Raw genomic sequence first — 13,783 nt, forward strand, 5'->3', positions numbered from 1 at the left:
CCACGGCCCTGACAACTGGCCCCCACAGCTTTACATGATCAGGTCAGTTTTACGTGCCAGGGGCCCGCTGTGGGGCCCCAGGCACCCACTTCAGCAGCACAGCCCAGCTCCCCTGACTTCACGGGGTGGCAGGAACCAGAAAACCTCCTTCGAAGAGGCCGGGCAGGCCAGCTTTAACGGCGCGGTGCCCCACACCTCGGCACAGTCACCACTCCACCACACGCCCGCCCCGCCATTTTGAGCTCCCTGCCGCGCCCCCGCCAGCCCCAGCCCGGTGCCGCCTGCAGGGCCGCTGGGGGCCCTCCAGGGGGAGCTACCGCGGCGGCGTGCGGCCGCGGCGCCTCTCTTGGCGCACTCCCTGGCCTGCCGGCCGGTGCTGTGCTGGCGGAGGAGGCGGTGCTGTGGTAGCGGCGGGTACTGCCGCCGCCTTGGGCCTGCCGGGCCGGGGCCGGTCGCGGAGGCGAAGAAGATGAATCTGCCGCGGGGCCCTGAGAACCTCTGCTTTGACAAGGACGAGTTCATGAAGGTGAGCGGGGGCTGCGGAAGGGCGCTGTGGGCCCGGGGGGGGCCCCCTGAGGAGCGGAGTGGCGGGTTCCCTGGGGCGGTGAGAGGGGCCCGGGGCCTTGGGCCGGGATCTTAAAAGATCCACCGTGGGATTTTTTTTTGCCCGGGAGAAGCGCTGAGCGTGTCACTGAAAGGGAAGGGGATCCGGGCCGTTTGCAAAGCCAGGCGGTTTGCACCTCGGGGGTTGTGTCCAAGCAGGGGCTGCGTCTGAGCCTGGTGAGGCGGAACCGGAGTCGGAGCGGAGGGGGAGGCCTGCCCGAGGAGAGAGCCGGAGGGTTTTTAACCGGGGGATCCGAGTGCCTCTGTCCCGGGCCGGGGCCGGGTGCTGCAGCTCACCTCCTCGGGCAGGTCCGAGTCATAGTTCCTCCAAATCGTCCTCGGCGTGCTTTGGAGCCAAGTTGCAGGTAGACTGAGAAGCAGCGTTTAGGCCTCGTTGCTTGGAGAGGTTAAAGTAGTTCGTAATACTGTATTTCGACTTGTGGTTGGTTTTGTTTAAAGCGTATGCAGGGAATATACAACCCTGTATTTTGGAGAGCTAGTCTTTCAGGTACTCTGACCCACGACATTGTGTGCTTTTGCGATTAAAGACCAAGACTTTGGGAAACTGCTACCTTAAGTAGCCTTTTTGCCCCTCAGAGCTTTAGTTTGGTGGGCTCACTGGCATATGGAATACTTTATTTTGGGGCGGGGAGGGGTGTTTCCCTGGCTTGAACTTTTTACTTAGATCCTTCTCTCTTTCCTGTTTCGTTTTCAGCCGGATTTTGATGTTGATCACTTTGTATCAGACTGCAGGAAACGTGTGCAGTTGGAAGAGCTCAGAGAGGATCTGGAGCTCTATTACAAACTCCTTAAAACTGCTATGGTGGAACTCATAAATAAGGACTATGCAGATTTTGTTAATCTCTCAACAAATCTAGTAAGTGTTATTCAGTTGTACTGTGTAGTTCAGTCTTAATGCAGTTTAGTGGGCTTTTTATTTTTCACATGAAAACTTTAGGCCTTTTATTTTGCGTTGTTAGAATTGGGTCTTGAACTGTGACCCCTTGCACTGAGAGAAGCTGAAAGACCATTCCTGTAGAACTTAGCTACTGTACAGAATTGCTGTTGGCCTGTAATAAATACTTTAGACATGTGCTTTTTGTCTTGAAAAACTAATTCATTAGGAAGTCAGACTCAAGGCAATCTTTTTGTTCAAACTGCCAGTAGTTGTAAAATTGAAGAAAATAAATAGTTAAAATAGAATAGGAATTATACAGATAAGGCCATCCTGAAGGATTCTTTTAGGAATCTTTAAACTTACTAAACAGTCAGTATATCTTAAAAAAACCCCAAACAACCTGCTTGACTGAAAATTGTAATCATTTTCATATTAAAATATCTTGCCCACTGTGTCTTCTGCTCTTTCACCCCAGTTCATCCAGGTTCCAATTATACAGGTTCAAAGATTGAGATTTAACATTTTTATGGGTAGAAAAATTTCCATAGGTCAAGATTTTCTTTAATTTTTGGCTTTGTGTGACAAGCAGTCTGATATCTTTATGCCTGTATTTGAGGTAACATATGTTTGCGTTGCATTTAAAACTGGAGACTATGAAGGGGTATCTTTTTCTCGGTTCTTTTTTAGTATCTGTAAATGATAGGCTTTGTCAGTAATTCCCATATGAAGTTATCAAAAAAGTAATTAATATTTTTATGGTAATTTCTTTAGGTTGGCATGGACAAGGCTCTTAATCAGCTTTCCGTACCCTTGGGACAGTTAAGGGAAGAAGTTATGGTATGCTCAAAACGATCATTATACACAGCTTGGTAAACTTCAGCTTGCTTTCATACGATGTACAGAATATCTTTTACTCATATTAGTAATTATTATAATAAACTCTTAGAAAATTGATGACTTAGAGTGGTAGTAGGAGAGGCATTGTGTTTTCAAGCAGTTGAAGTAGCACTAAATTTACATTTTCTATAGTGCCTTTCAACCAAGAGATAAAGGACTCCTTAAACATGAAAATGAATGGACTCTTGCAGGACAAGTCTATGGTGAAATACTGAAACTGTTTTAATATTTGCATAACTTAAAGATGGTAGTAAATAACTCGGATGCAACACAGTGCTATTAAGGACTCTTTTTGCTCAGTCCTGTGGTTTAACCATAAAAGATCACCCTCTTGAAGGTGAGTCTTACTCTGCCTCTTCCACAGTGACTTGGTATTTAGCAAAGGGCAATTTTTTATCATCTTGGCAGCCAGTTCAAAAGGATGTTTGCTGCATAAATGTGCCTTCAAAATACCACCTTGATGTCTAAAACAGCAAATAGGTTCAGTTAGCATAGAGAAATATTTATTATGTGAAAAATGCTACTTAAATCTGATTTATAACTTCAGTTTCAAGACATAAAATCATATTGGTTTTATTGCCTGTTTCTGGGTGAAAGGTGGTTTGTTCTCTGTAAGCTACTAAAAGAACACTTCTGGTTGAAATAGTGATATTTGTGATAGCAGTACTTAAGGAGCAGATTACACTTTCAGTTATTTAGTCTTATTTCTGGCTTTTTCATTTAGAGGGCAGTGGATGTATTGTAGCTTTTATTAGTCCTATATTCTTATTTATCTGTCTCCTAGTTTAAGTTTAGATATTTGAGTTAAGGGTTTTTTTAAACCTGGCTGGAAAGCCAGCTTGACATATTGACTTTCTCTCTCACAGAGTCTTAAGTCATGTGTCAGTGAAGGAATTCAAGCGGTAGATGACCGGATGGCTAAACAAGAAGATATTAGAAGAAAAAAGGTACAACAGATAAATTATTACCTTGAAAAGATCCTCCTTAGGATGATTTTGGTTTTGTCGTTAACCTAGAGAAAATGAAATTTTAAAAGTTCTAGGCTGTCTAGATGCACGCTGTGCAGGATTTTGTAAAATAATTGTTGACATTTTGGTTGACAGACTTCATTTTTTACAGTGTCTAGTTGATTATAAATCTTTATTTTACTTTATTTGCCAAAAACATATTTGTTTGATTTGATTGGGGTTTTTAAATTATAGTTACTCTTGTTTCTGCTTGTAGTAGTGTATAAACTTGCTTATTATGAACGTAATTGAAATACAGCAGTTTAATTTTTATACGGGGACACATACCCCAACACTTGTCCTTGTGCTTAACTTGGAAAAAAATCAGGGATAAGAACAGCTCTTCTACGTCTGTGACAAATGTTCACATAAGTCCGCAAACCCCCACAAACAAACAATACTTCAACTGAGACATGACTGAAGTATTAAGATGGAGGAAGAAAACTTACACCAGCAAAAAAACCCCAAACCTAAAAAACAGTCCAAACTATCTTTAGGGTCATTAGGTAATGTAAATTGGGATTGGGGTCAGACATGAAAAATCTTTTTTCAATTACAGATGTGTGTCCTGAGACTTATTCATGTTATTCAGTCTGTTGAGAAAATTGAGAAGATTCTACATTCCCAAGGCACTAAAGAATTGTCCTCGTTAGAGGGAAACAGGTAAAAAAATATGTAATGTTCAGTTTTGTTTGTAACTGTGGACTAACTTAATTTCATGATATTATAGATGAATTTACAAGCATTAGGGTACATGTTTGGAAATGTAACTCTGATGGAATAAGTGACTGTTATATTAGTATTTTCTCAGTTTTAGTCTTCCGCAAACTGGTCATTCACAGAACATGTAACTTAGCCTCCAAAGTTCTGAATTACTTGTAGTGCTTTCAGTAAACATTTAAGTTTACATGCAACAATTTATTTATTTTTTTCTTGGAAGTCACTAATCCTGTTGTGTCTGAAATACTCTCTACAGTATAGTTCATTCCAATATAATTTGGTAGTAAAATGGGATATAGTGTTTCTCGTTTTCTCTGCTTATGTATGACTGAAAGGACTGTTGGAAGAATAGTCTGAGGCAGGCAAGCCACACATGTAATGCTTCTGGTACGAGGAAGGTTTGTGACAAATTCCAGTCACACTTCCAAGTTTTGTTTTTTAACAATTACATGGAAAGTGTCCTCTGCCTTTGCTGAGGGATGGAAGATGTCTTTCAGCCAGTTTTGGAACTGATGTACCAGCCACACGCTTGAAATAGTTGACTGGGATGCAAGTGCAACTTAAGCTGGAGGAAAAAAGACAACATTGTGAATGAACCTCTTTGAATGTGAGACTGTCTCTTCAGTTTAGTGCACTGGATCACATGGTAGTGAGTGGGGGGAGGTAGACAGAAGAATAGGTTGATACCTAGAGGGACAAAGCATATGCAGATGTTTTCAGTCAGGGTGAGGCACTTTGCAGAATTATGTTTGCAAGCAAGATTGTACTCGAGCGTCTGAAAATTTGGCTAATTGCTGGGAGTATGTAGACCTGAGGAGGGTAGGACTGTTTCTCTAGAGATAGCTGTCATTACTTTTACCACATAAGAGAAAGGGAAAATAAGAAACCAATCTGGATGGTGGAGAGCACTTACTGCAGTTTCTGAGCTCTGCAAGACTGACTTTTCATGTGACAGTAAACAGCACTGCCATATAGAAGAAAGTGCTTCATGCTGCTGAGGCAAGATCTTATGTTCCTCTCAGCTTCTGCTTCACCCACTTCATATCTTAGTAGCTCCAAAACAACTCTTATCATGTAGTGTGTTCCAGACTATTATTGCATGATTGCAATAATTGTGGTAGTACCTATCAGAATTCCAAATATTTAGAGTAAACCACAAAAACTGGGGGAGAGCATTATCTATCTGCTGCAGATGAAAGTGAGTTGAAAGGATCTAACTATGTAGTCTCATTGCGTATCATCTCTCTTCTAGCCCACTTTTAACTGGACAAGTTTTAGAGAGAATTGCCACAGAATTTAATCAACTACAATTTCACGCAGTACAAAGCAAAGGAATGCCCCTTTTGGACAAAGTGAGACCAGTAAGTATTGCACGATAGCCAGCTTAACACTTGTGAGATCAAACAAAATCCATATAATTGGAAGACAAATGCCTGTTTCCACAGAGTTTTATTGAATTAATTTAAGGGGGTAAATGGGTTTCAAGAGGTCATTTTTATCAGTTGACTAGAAGTATTGCTGCTTCTGAGGGTTTGTGCTTTGTTTGGCTAACTTCTGTAGGATAAATTACTTAGAATAAGAGTAGGAAATACAACACATATTTTTGTCAGCCGAATGTATCTTGCAGTTTGTCTGCTTACTAATACTGAGGCCTAGTTCTAGAGACTTAAGTTGGTTTTGTTAGCTGCAGTGTACAGACCAGAATATAAAGGGAATGTACCTACAGAGTGGCTGGCTTGAATGTACTCAGGTTTATCTTTTGGTGAAATTTCTTGCCTAACTGGCTATTCAGGCTGATATACTGATCTCCTTCTTTTTAATAATTATCTACTGTAAAAGATGAATTGATATTTTGGTGGGTTTTTTTCTTCTATCCATTCATTGGAGAGAGGGAACAAATGGAAACTGGTGCTTAAACATAGATATTATGGGTATGGAGACGGGGCAATGCTTTAGGCTGATTAGCATGGAGCTGTCATTTGTTGTGTGTTGTGTGGCTTCCTTAATGATGCTTGCCAGGAATTCTGTCCTGTACCTGTTGTTCCTAAGAGTCATCAGACCATAGGTTTCATGACTAATCAGCAATTGGATTACTGACTTCACATGTACAGAGCAAATTCTGTGGAATCATTTTACAATGGATGGACACAATACAGCATGCGAAAAGGCAGAGAAGAAATCTGGTTAAATTGGTAGTTCAACTGGGACTACATTAATGTGTGTTGATGAACTTGCTTCAGATACAGAGTTGTAAGGGACCATCTTGGGCCAGGAGTGTATCTGCAGGTAGCGTAGCAATGAGTTGGATCTAGCAGAAGAGATGTAGCAGGAGATCAGGAAAAATGGTTAGCAAAAGGGAGAATATATGTTGACTGAAGCAGCTGTTAGGCAGAAGCCAGAAGGAATCTAACAACGTGTAACTTTTTTTTGCCAATGTCACTCAGTGTCTTTGGTTTGCAGTTATTTGACAAGTAGTGCTGAAAACACACTAGCATTTTAGTTTTTGACGGTGAGGGATAAATGCCACAGTTGTTATCCCTGGTGACTTACTGTAAAGCTTTTGTGTATTATCATACATAGTGGTTCAGTTGAACAAGGAACAATTACTAATGTATTTCTTCAGGTTAAAGGGGACCTTAGGTAAGTTACCCCATAACTTACAATATATAGAGGAAAATAATTGCCTTTAAGCCTTATTGCAATAAATACCTTGTTAAATAGCATCAGTAACCCATTCAGCTTGTGTTAATGTTCATTTAATGCTGACAGTTATTAAAACTTGTGCATCTTTCAAATGAAAATGGAAAGCTGAGTTAGGTATTTCTGGAAGAATTTACTTCAGCAATGCTGGCAAGGCTTTGCTTTTGTTTTTTTATGACTATATTTTGTTTCTCTTTATAGCGTATAGCTGGAATAACAGCTATGTTGCAGCAGTCGCTGGAAGGGCTGCTCTTGGAAGGCCTTCAAACTTCCAATGTTGACATAATACGTCACTGTCTTCGCACTTATGCAACAATTGACAAAACACGAGATGCAGAGGCATTAGTTGGTCAAGTGCTTGTAAAACCTTACATAGATGAGGTAAGATAAAATCAAGAATCCTAAGAAAATGAACTGATTTGCAAACATGCTTATTTCTCCTGTTAACCTCCAGCTTTCATTAGGAGCTTCAGAGTGCCTTCATGGAGAGAGCAGGAGAACTGAGCCCCAACACGATGTCAATTTGTTTCTTGTTGCTATTTAATAAAAAAGGGTGGAGGAATTCTCTCTGCCTGTCACCAGCTTCAGGTTATATCCAGTTGGGATTCTTTTTCTTACCTACATTTTTCTTGGGGTGAGGAATCCAAAAAACAAACCTTAAACCAAGCATATGACTGGAGTAAAATCCAGTTTATTCTGGACCAGGGTGCATCTGTGGGAACTGGATCGGATCTGGGGTTTGCATTTCTCCATGGCTGGCTCAGTAGCAGGCAAATGCAGTAAAAGTAGTTCTTAGTGCAATGTCCTTTTCTTCCCATTGTATGAAGAAGCAGTTTCTGCAGTTCCCAGCTGTACCAGGACATTAGCAAGAGCAGGAACAAGTGTTTGTTTGGGAAGCATTTGCTGTTGTCTGGTAGGAAAAATGTGTCAGATGGCCAGTTTCTCAATTAACAAGAAACTGATTTTAGTAGGCCATCAGTTTACAATACCGAGTTGGACCATTCACAAAGCACTGATTGAATTTTCTGAAATTAGGGGACTTTCTGCTAATTCTCTTGACTGTGCAACTTGTTCCTCACTTTCTTGTAACACCGTTTGTTCTTACGTTCTTACCACTTCTTGTGGCCTGAACAGTTGGTGACTAGTCTACGCTACTTTTTTTTTCTTTTTGTTGTGGTTGATGATAATGTAATTCCTGAAAAAAAAACAACAAAACACCACCAAACCCAAAAACAAAAAAACAAACCAAAAAAACCCAACAAAACCACACAGTAACCTGCCACAATAGTGTAACAGTCAGCAAGTCACTCAGTTGTGCTCAATGCTTCTTTGTATATCAGCACATCTGCAGTTGCCACTAAAAACATTTTTAAGGGCCTACAATTATATTATGGTAAAGTAAAAATCTAAAAATTCATTTTAAGATATGTGATAGTCTGCTGTGTTTGAAATGACTTGATGAAACAGGTTTGTTACATTTTTGATGAGTGTTGCTGTAATACCAAGACTTCTTTTAACGCTTTTCATTAGTGTGTTGTGAATTATGTCCAGGTTGGGTAACAATTCCATATCATTTCAGAGGATATTTGTTCCTTACTGAGATCAGAATCAGTGCCCTTTTACAATGTAATTACTAGTGCTGCCTGACTGCCCTATTGCAGGAAGTTTCCCTGGCTTTCACTAGATTGTCAGAGTATTTCATGAATGCATTAAATTCACTGTCCTTAAAGAAGTTAAACTGGGCCAGCACCAGGGCTATAAAGTTGTTGTTCTAAAACTAGCCTTCTGAATCTTTCAGCAGTATTAATTTTCCTGTTCCTCTGAGGAGAAAAAACTGTAAAGTACAAGAGCTGCCTTGGCGGTTGCAAATACAAAGTTGCTTGAATTTGTGCATGTTTACAGAAGGTGGAATAGCTCTTCCCCTCATCATCCCCTGTGTAATACATAGCACACTTCAGTGGCTTTGAGTCCCAAGTTATGCTATTGATGTATCTTTCCCTTTGCTGTCAAGATTTTCTTTTACTGTCGTTATTCTTCAGATTGAGATATTCAACAATGTTCTCTGTGCTCAGTAAACCATGAGAAGCATGTTGTGATATGAGGTACTTCTTTCTGCTTTCAGGATATTTAAAACAGTTCGTTCTCTACTGGTATTTTATAAAAAAAATGAGACCGCTTACAGTATAGAGTTAACCATTTTTATTAAGACCCAGAAAAGCAATGTGAACATTGTTTCTAAAAGTATTGAATATGTTTCTGCAGACAACAATAGAGTTGCTTTTTCTTACACTGATGTGCCTTTCTGAACATAAATGCAAAAATGACCATAAGGTATTTGCTTCTTTTTTTCATTTTAGGGGCTATTTGCCCCGGTGTTCCCAATCAAGCAAGTGAAGAGTTAATCTGTATAACTTTTGCTGAAGGAGTTGTTCTTCTAAATCAATATAGGGAAAAGAAATTACTTTTTTTTTTTCACTCGGTAATGTCTTCAGCAAGAGATGGACTTGTTACCTTCCCCTTCCCTGTGAAACAATAGTAAATCTCATAAGACCTGAGCTGTATGTCACTGTCAGTAGGATGTTTTTCTGCTGTTGGGAAGGAAACATTTAAAATTATTCTGGTTTTACTTTGTATGCATACAGATTACAAGGCAAAGCCAGCTCCTAGCTTTTGGATGGGAGAGGGAGTCAAATGGTGGTGACCTCTCCTGTTAAGGACAAACTTTCTTTGGGTGCTTGCTAATGCTGTGGCAACTGCTACAGGTTGTCTTCCCCTCTTGGTTTTCTCAGTATCTATTCTTTCCCCACTTCTGCACCATTCTGCTTGTTTATGTAGCAAGAGGCAAAAGTGTTCAGACAAGTGGAAGAATACCAAGAAATACAAGCTATTGTTCTTTTCCTGTGTTGTCCAACTACTGTCTGCTTTCTCTTTATGGCAGAGATTATCCCTTTTCACTGAATATGAGGTACTGTCTGGACAAACTGCTTTCCTAGCTGCATTAAAGGCTTAGCATTGTCATGGAAGATTTTTGGCTATTGGCTTACTTGCATTTGGGGTTGGACCAACAACCTCTACATTGGGAAGAAATTTTTTAGTTTATTTTGAGGGTTCATTAGCTTTTGCCAGTCACCTGTTTAACTTCACAGACTGCTTCAGGTGACAGCAATGTGTGCACTGTGTGGGGAGCCAGACATGGTGGCTAACATTTAGAAGGAAGGAGCTCATTCCCGTTCCTAGGGCCAGTCTTGTCAGTTAGAGTGCTACATTAAAGGAAATAATAATTCAAGCTGGGAAGTTATAATTGGAAACTGTAATATTAAAAAAAGTAATATACTGACTACCCCAATATTTGGGATTATAGTGGTAAGAGTTTTGAGTGAGTCTTGCATTACAGTATTTTATATTCGCTTTTCTGACATTTAATGTTGAACTCTTCTTGGCAGGTGATTGTGGAACAGTACGTTCAATCTCATCCTAATGGTCTTCAGGCTATGTACAATAAACTATTGGAGTTTGTTCCTCATCATTGCCGTCTCTTGCGTGAAGTAACAGGGGGAGCTATTTCAAGGTAAATATCTTGGAGTTTCTTTCAGTTGCGCTAAAGTTAGAGCAAGTATCATATACTTTTGAAATGCTTTGCATAATTAGCTTCCATGCGCAAACAACTTATCTGGCCTTTCCTGAAGATTCATAGTCAAGTTTGATTTCTCTCTCATGTCTCTGTTTTTCAAAACAACAGTGAACGAACTTCCTTGGTGCTGCAGTCCACACCTTCAGAAGAGGGAAAGGCAATCCTGTATTTCAGTAATAGAATTAAGTACTGTTCATAATACAATGTGTCTTATACCTTGGTTTTTTGAATCCATGAAATATGATTGTACATTTCATTTAAGGAGAAGGGCATAATAATGCTATTAAAAAATATAAGCTCAAAAGTTATTGGGTTATTAGTGCACATCAGAAAAGTGGGGATGATCCCCAGAGGTTTGACTGATTTATTGCATGTACTGGAGCTACAGGTTTAATTGATTTGTGCTTCCACTGTCTTCTCCAAAAGTGCTTAATTCCTTATGCAATTAAATTGCCTGTTTTGAAGTTTAAATAATTCAGGTCTACTGAATTGTATCCATTTATTCATCTGTTTGCAGGCTGGTTAATATAGTAGACTGCTGTAATTAGCAGAACTGTGGATGTAGCCCCTAGGGGCTGCAGAATTACTTTTCTAATTAGTCATCCATTGCTGAGCTTTTTATGACTCCTAAGTTTTACTAACATTTCAATTCTTTTAATCCCTCAGCAAGTTTTAATCTTTCTTCTTAATAATGGAATGTTTCTACTTAGTACTGTGGTGTACTGGACTGGAATTAAATGCTTGTATCTCTTCTACTCTCAATTTATAAATTTTCAAAATCAAGGTAGCTTTTAATCTTTTGCTTCGAACCACAATATCATGTATAAATACAGCTTGGAACAGTTATGAACAAGTTCTGCTTCTTTTCATTGCATTAGTCACATTACTCCTACTTAGTACCTCTTTGAAGTGTGGAGCTGTTAAAACTTGAAATATACAAGTAAGAATAGGAGTTCTCAGCTGAAATATACTCATTTTCCAGAACATACTTGCAAAATATATAACTGATAAAATTTTAAAACACTGAGAGTTATAAAAAATACCTTGCATTTGATGAGACTGTGGGATCAGATAAGAAACCTCGAAGGAAGAATAGTTTAAGGGAATCAGCATACCTATGTAAAAAAAAACTTAATTATGTTTTGTCTAATTCAGTGCAGTTGTTTTTAGTTATCCCTACCTCCAAATAGAAGCCTGGTGGTAAAATATAACCATGGAATAATTGGAATTTCATTTCAGTGAAAAAGCAGATATTGTTCCTGGATATGATTTCTTAGTGAATTCAGTGTGGCCAGAAATAGTACACGGTTTAGAAGAGAAATTGCCATCACTGTTTAACCCTGGAAACCCAGATGTGTTTCATGAGGTAATTAATTTTAATTATTTCCATTTGTGATTCCTTTGACACACACACAAGAATTGAATGTCATGTTCTCTACCTTTTTTTTTCCCTGCTGCTTTTGTGTGAAGTCGTGTTGTTGCATGGCTTGGAAGAGAAGGTTATCTCAAACCACTTGATTTAATTTATATAGGAATTAATTCTCCCCTCAAGTTTGTGAGGAAGGCTCATACAGAAATTATTGGAAGCCATTTAGTCATGTGAATTTGGCCTTAGTATTTGTTTTAGGAGTAGATGTTCGTTCTTAGTTGTAGAATTACAACGTAAGTGAAGGTGGGAGTGGACTACTCCACTGTTTGCCCAGGACTAGCACCTCTGTATAGCAAGGGCTCTGATGTTAATTAAATACCTGTGTTACAACTTGCTCTATACTATGGGAAGGTTAAAAAAATTCTTTGTTTCACTTGCTTGTTTTAGCTTTTGCTCTCTTTCAGAATTGCAGATTATGTTGTGATTAGAAACACAAGTCAACTAAAAGAAATAAAAATACTTGGAGGCAGTGTGGTATGGTTTAGAACATCAAAGAAGCATTTTTCCTGATATCACAACCAATTATGAAGCACGCTTACATTATAAAATGAATTTAAAGTACTTGTCACTCCTGTATTTTCATCATGGGCAGTGCTGCTCTGCTTTAATAGATTATCTTTTACTAATGTTGAAACCGATTTCTTGCTCTAGTATGAAGATTGGCTCTGGCAGAACTGTATTAGTATGTCACAATTAGAAAATACAAGCTTTCTGCTTTTCTTCATGTCCTGTCTCTGTATTTAACCATGATTGCTGAAATATTTGGATTTATTTTTTTTTTCCTTGCAGCTTGACTTATGATTCATGTGAAACCTTTTATTTTCAAGATGGAGATGGCAGGCAGTGATAAATTGTCTGAAGGAAGGCATAGTAGGCAGATCAGGACAGATGACTTAGGGAAATATTAGATTGGTGGTAGAGGTTTATAAGGCAAACTACTCTTCCTGTGTTCATGCAAAACTTCTTTTACTAAATACTTACATTTTTCTTGGATTTTAAGATCTCTCTCATACAGATACATTGAATAATTGAAGGCAGGCAGGCATTACAGTGAACGTTTGCAGGGCTGGCTCTGAATAAGAAGCAAATGAAATGGATGTTGAAGTAAGTTATGGTAATGCCATGCAAATGACACTATAAGGTGTTTGCCCACCCTGGTGAGAATACTTAGTTCCCATAAAGTTTCAGTCACTCTTGAAGTTTTCACCTAATGCCCTGCATACTGCAAATTGTGAGCTGTGCTGGGCTTTTGTCGCCTGTGCTGCTTGGTTTACACAAGAATGTATTTTATCTTCATAAGAGCTGGGTTTGCTGTTTGAAATGAATTATTTTTAAAAGGCTGTCATCTTATATTAAGCTGATACTGACCAACAGTGACATTGTGTTTATTTAAAAAAAAAAACAAAACACAACAAAACCAACATAAAAACCCAACACCCCCCATGACTTTCAAGTAAATCATGTAGTAAGTCTAAAGTACTTTGCAGACTGCTTTTGACTGCTTAAGTGACTCAGACTCTTAAGTCATTACAATATGTTATCTAAAAATCAATAAGAAGTTGAAATGCCAAGTTGTAAAAATGCTGTTATGTCTATCTAAAGACAAATAGCTCTGAATTAAGACAGGATAAAAAAACCCTTTAAAATTGTTTCTGCACTGCTGATAACCCAAGTAACACCACAGATTTTAGACACTAATCTTCTATCTCTGTTTTCTAGGTTCATAGAAATGCAGAAAAGTCTTTTTCGCCAGGTTTGTTTGCATATGTATATATGTAGAGGTTTAATGCTGAAAAGTTTGGATATGCAGTATTATCCGTTAAGAGGTTTTTAGATGTAGAGCAGGGGAATGGAAAAATATTTTTTTAAGTCCTGTGAAAATCAGACTGGCAGTGTTA

General features: G+C 39.0%; 1 protein-coding gene across 3 annotated transcripts in view; it reads left to right on the forward strand.

Annotated features, from left to right (window-relative positions):
- Positions 1-392: 392 nt before the first annotated feature.
- Positions 393-13,783, forward strand: part of COG2 (component of oligomeric golgi complex 2) — a 34,505-nt gene continuing 21,114 nt past the window's right edge. Inside the window, exons 1-9 of one of the 3 annotated variants that reach the window (XM_049831356.1) lie at positions 393-526; positions 1,319-1,480; positions 2,273-2,338; positions 3,265-3,345; positions 3,965-4,068; positions 5,378-5,486; positions 7,027-7,206; positions 10,269-10,393; positions 11,696-11,822. In XM_049831356.1, the coding sequence (XP_049687313.1) occupies positions 470-526; positions 1,319-1,480; positions 2,273-2,338; positions 3,265-3,345; positions 3,965-4,068; positions 5,378-5,486; positions 7,027-7,206; positions 10,269-10,393; positions 11,696-11,822 (1,011 nt within the window). In that variant the 5' untranslated portion in view covers positions 393-469. Of the gene's footprint in view, positions 527-1,318; positions 1,481-2,272; positions 2,371-3,264; positions 3,346-3,964; positions 4,069-5,377; positions 5,487-7,026; positions 7,207-10,268; positions 10,394-11,695; positions 11,823-13,783 lie in introns of those variants that run through there. The other 2 variants (XR_007509861.1, XM_049831354.1) reach the window with 2 other exon arrangements.

This window comes from Accipiter gentilis, chromosome 28 (genome assembly GCF_929443795.1).
Source record: "Accipiter gentilis chromosome 28, bAccGen1.1, whole genome shotgun sequence".
Taxonomy (NCBI): domain Eukaryota; kingdom Metazoa; phylum Chordata; class Aves; order Accipitriformes; family Accipitridae; genus Astur; species Astur gentilis.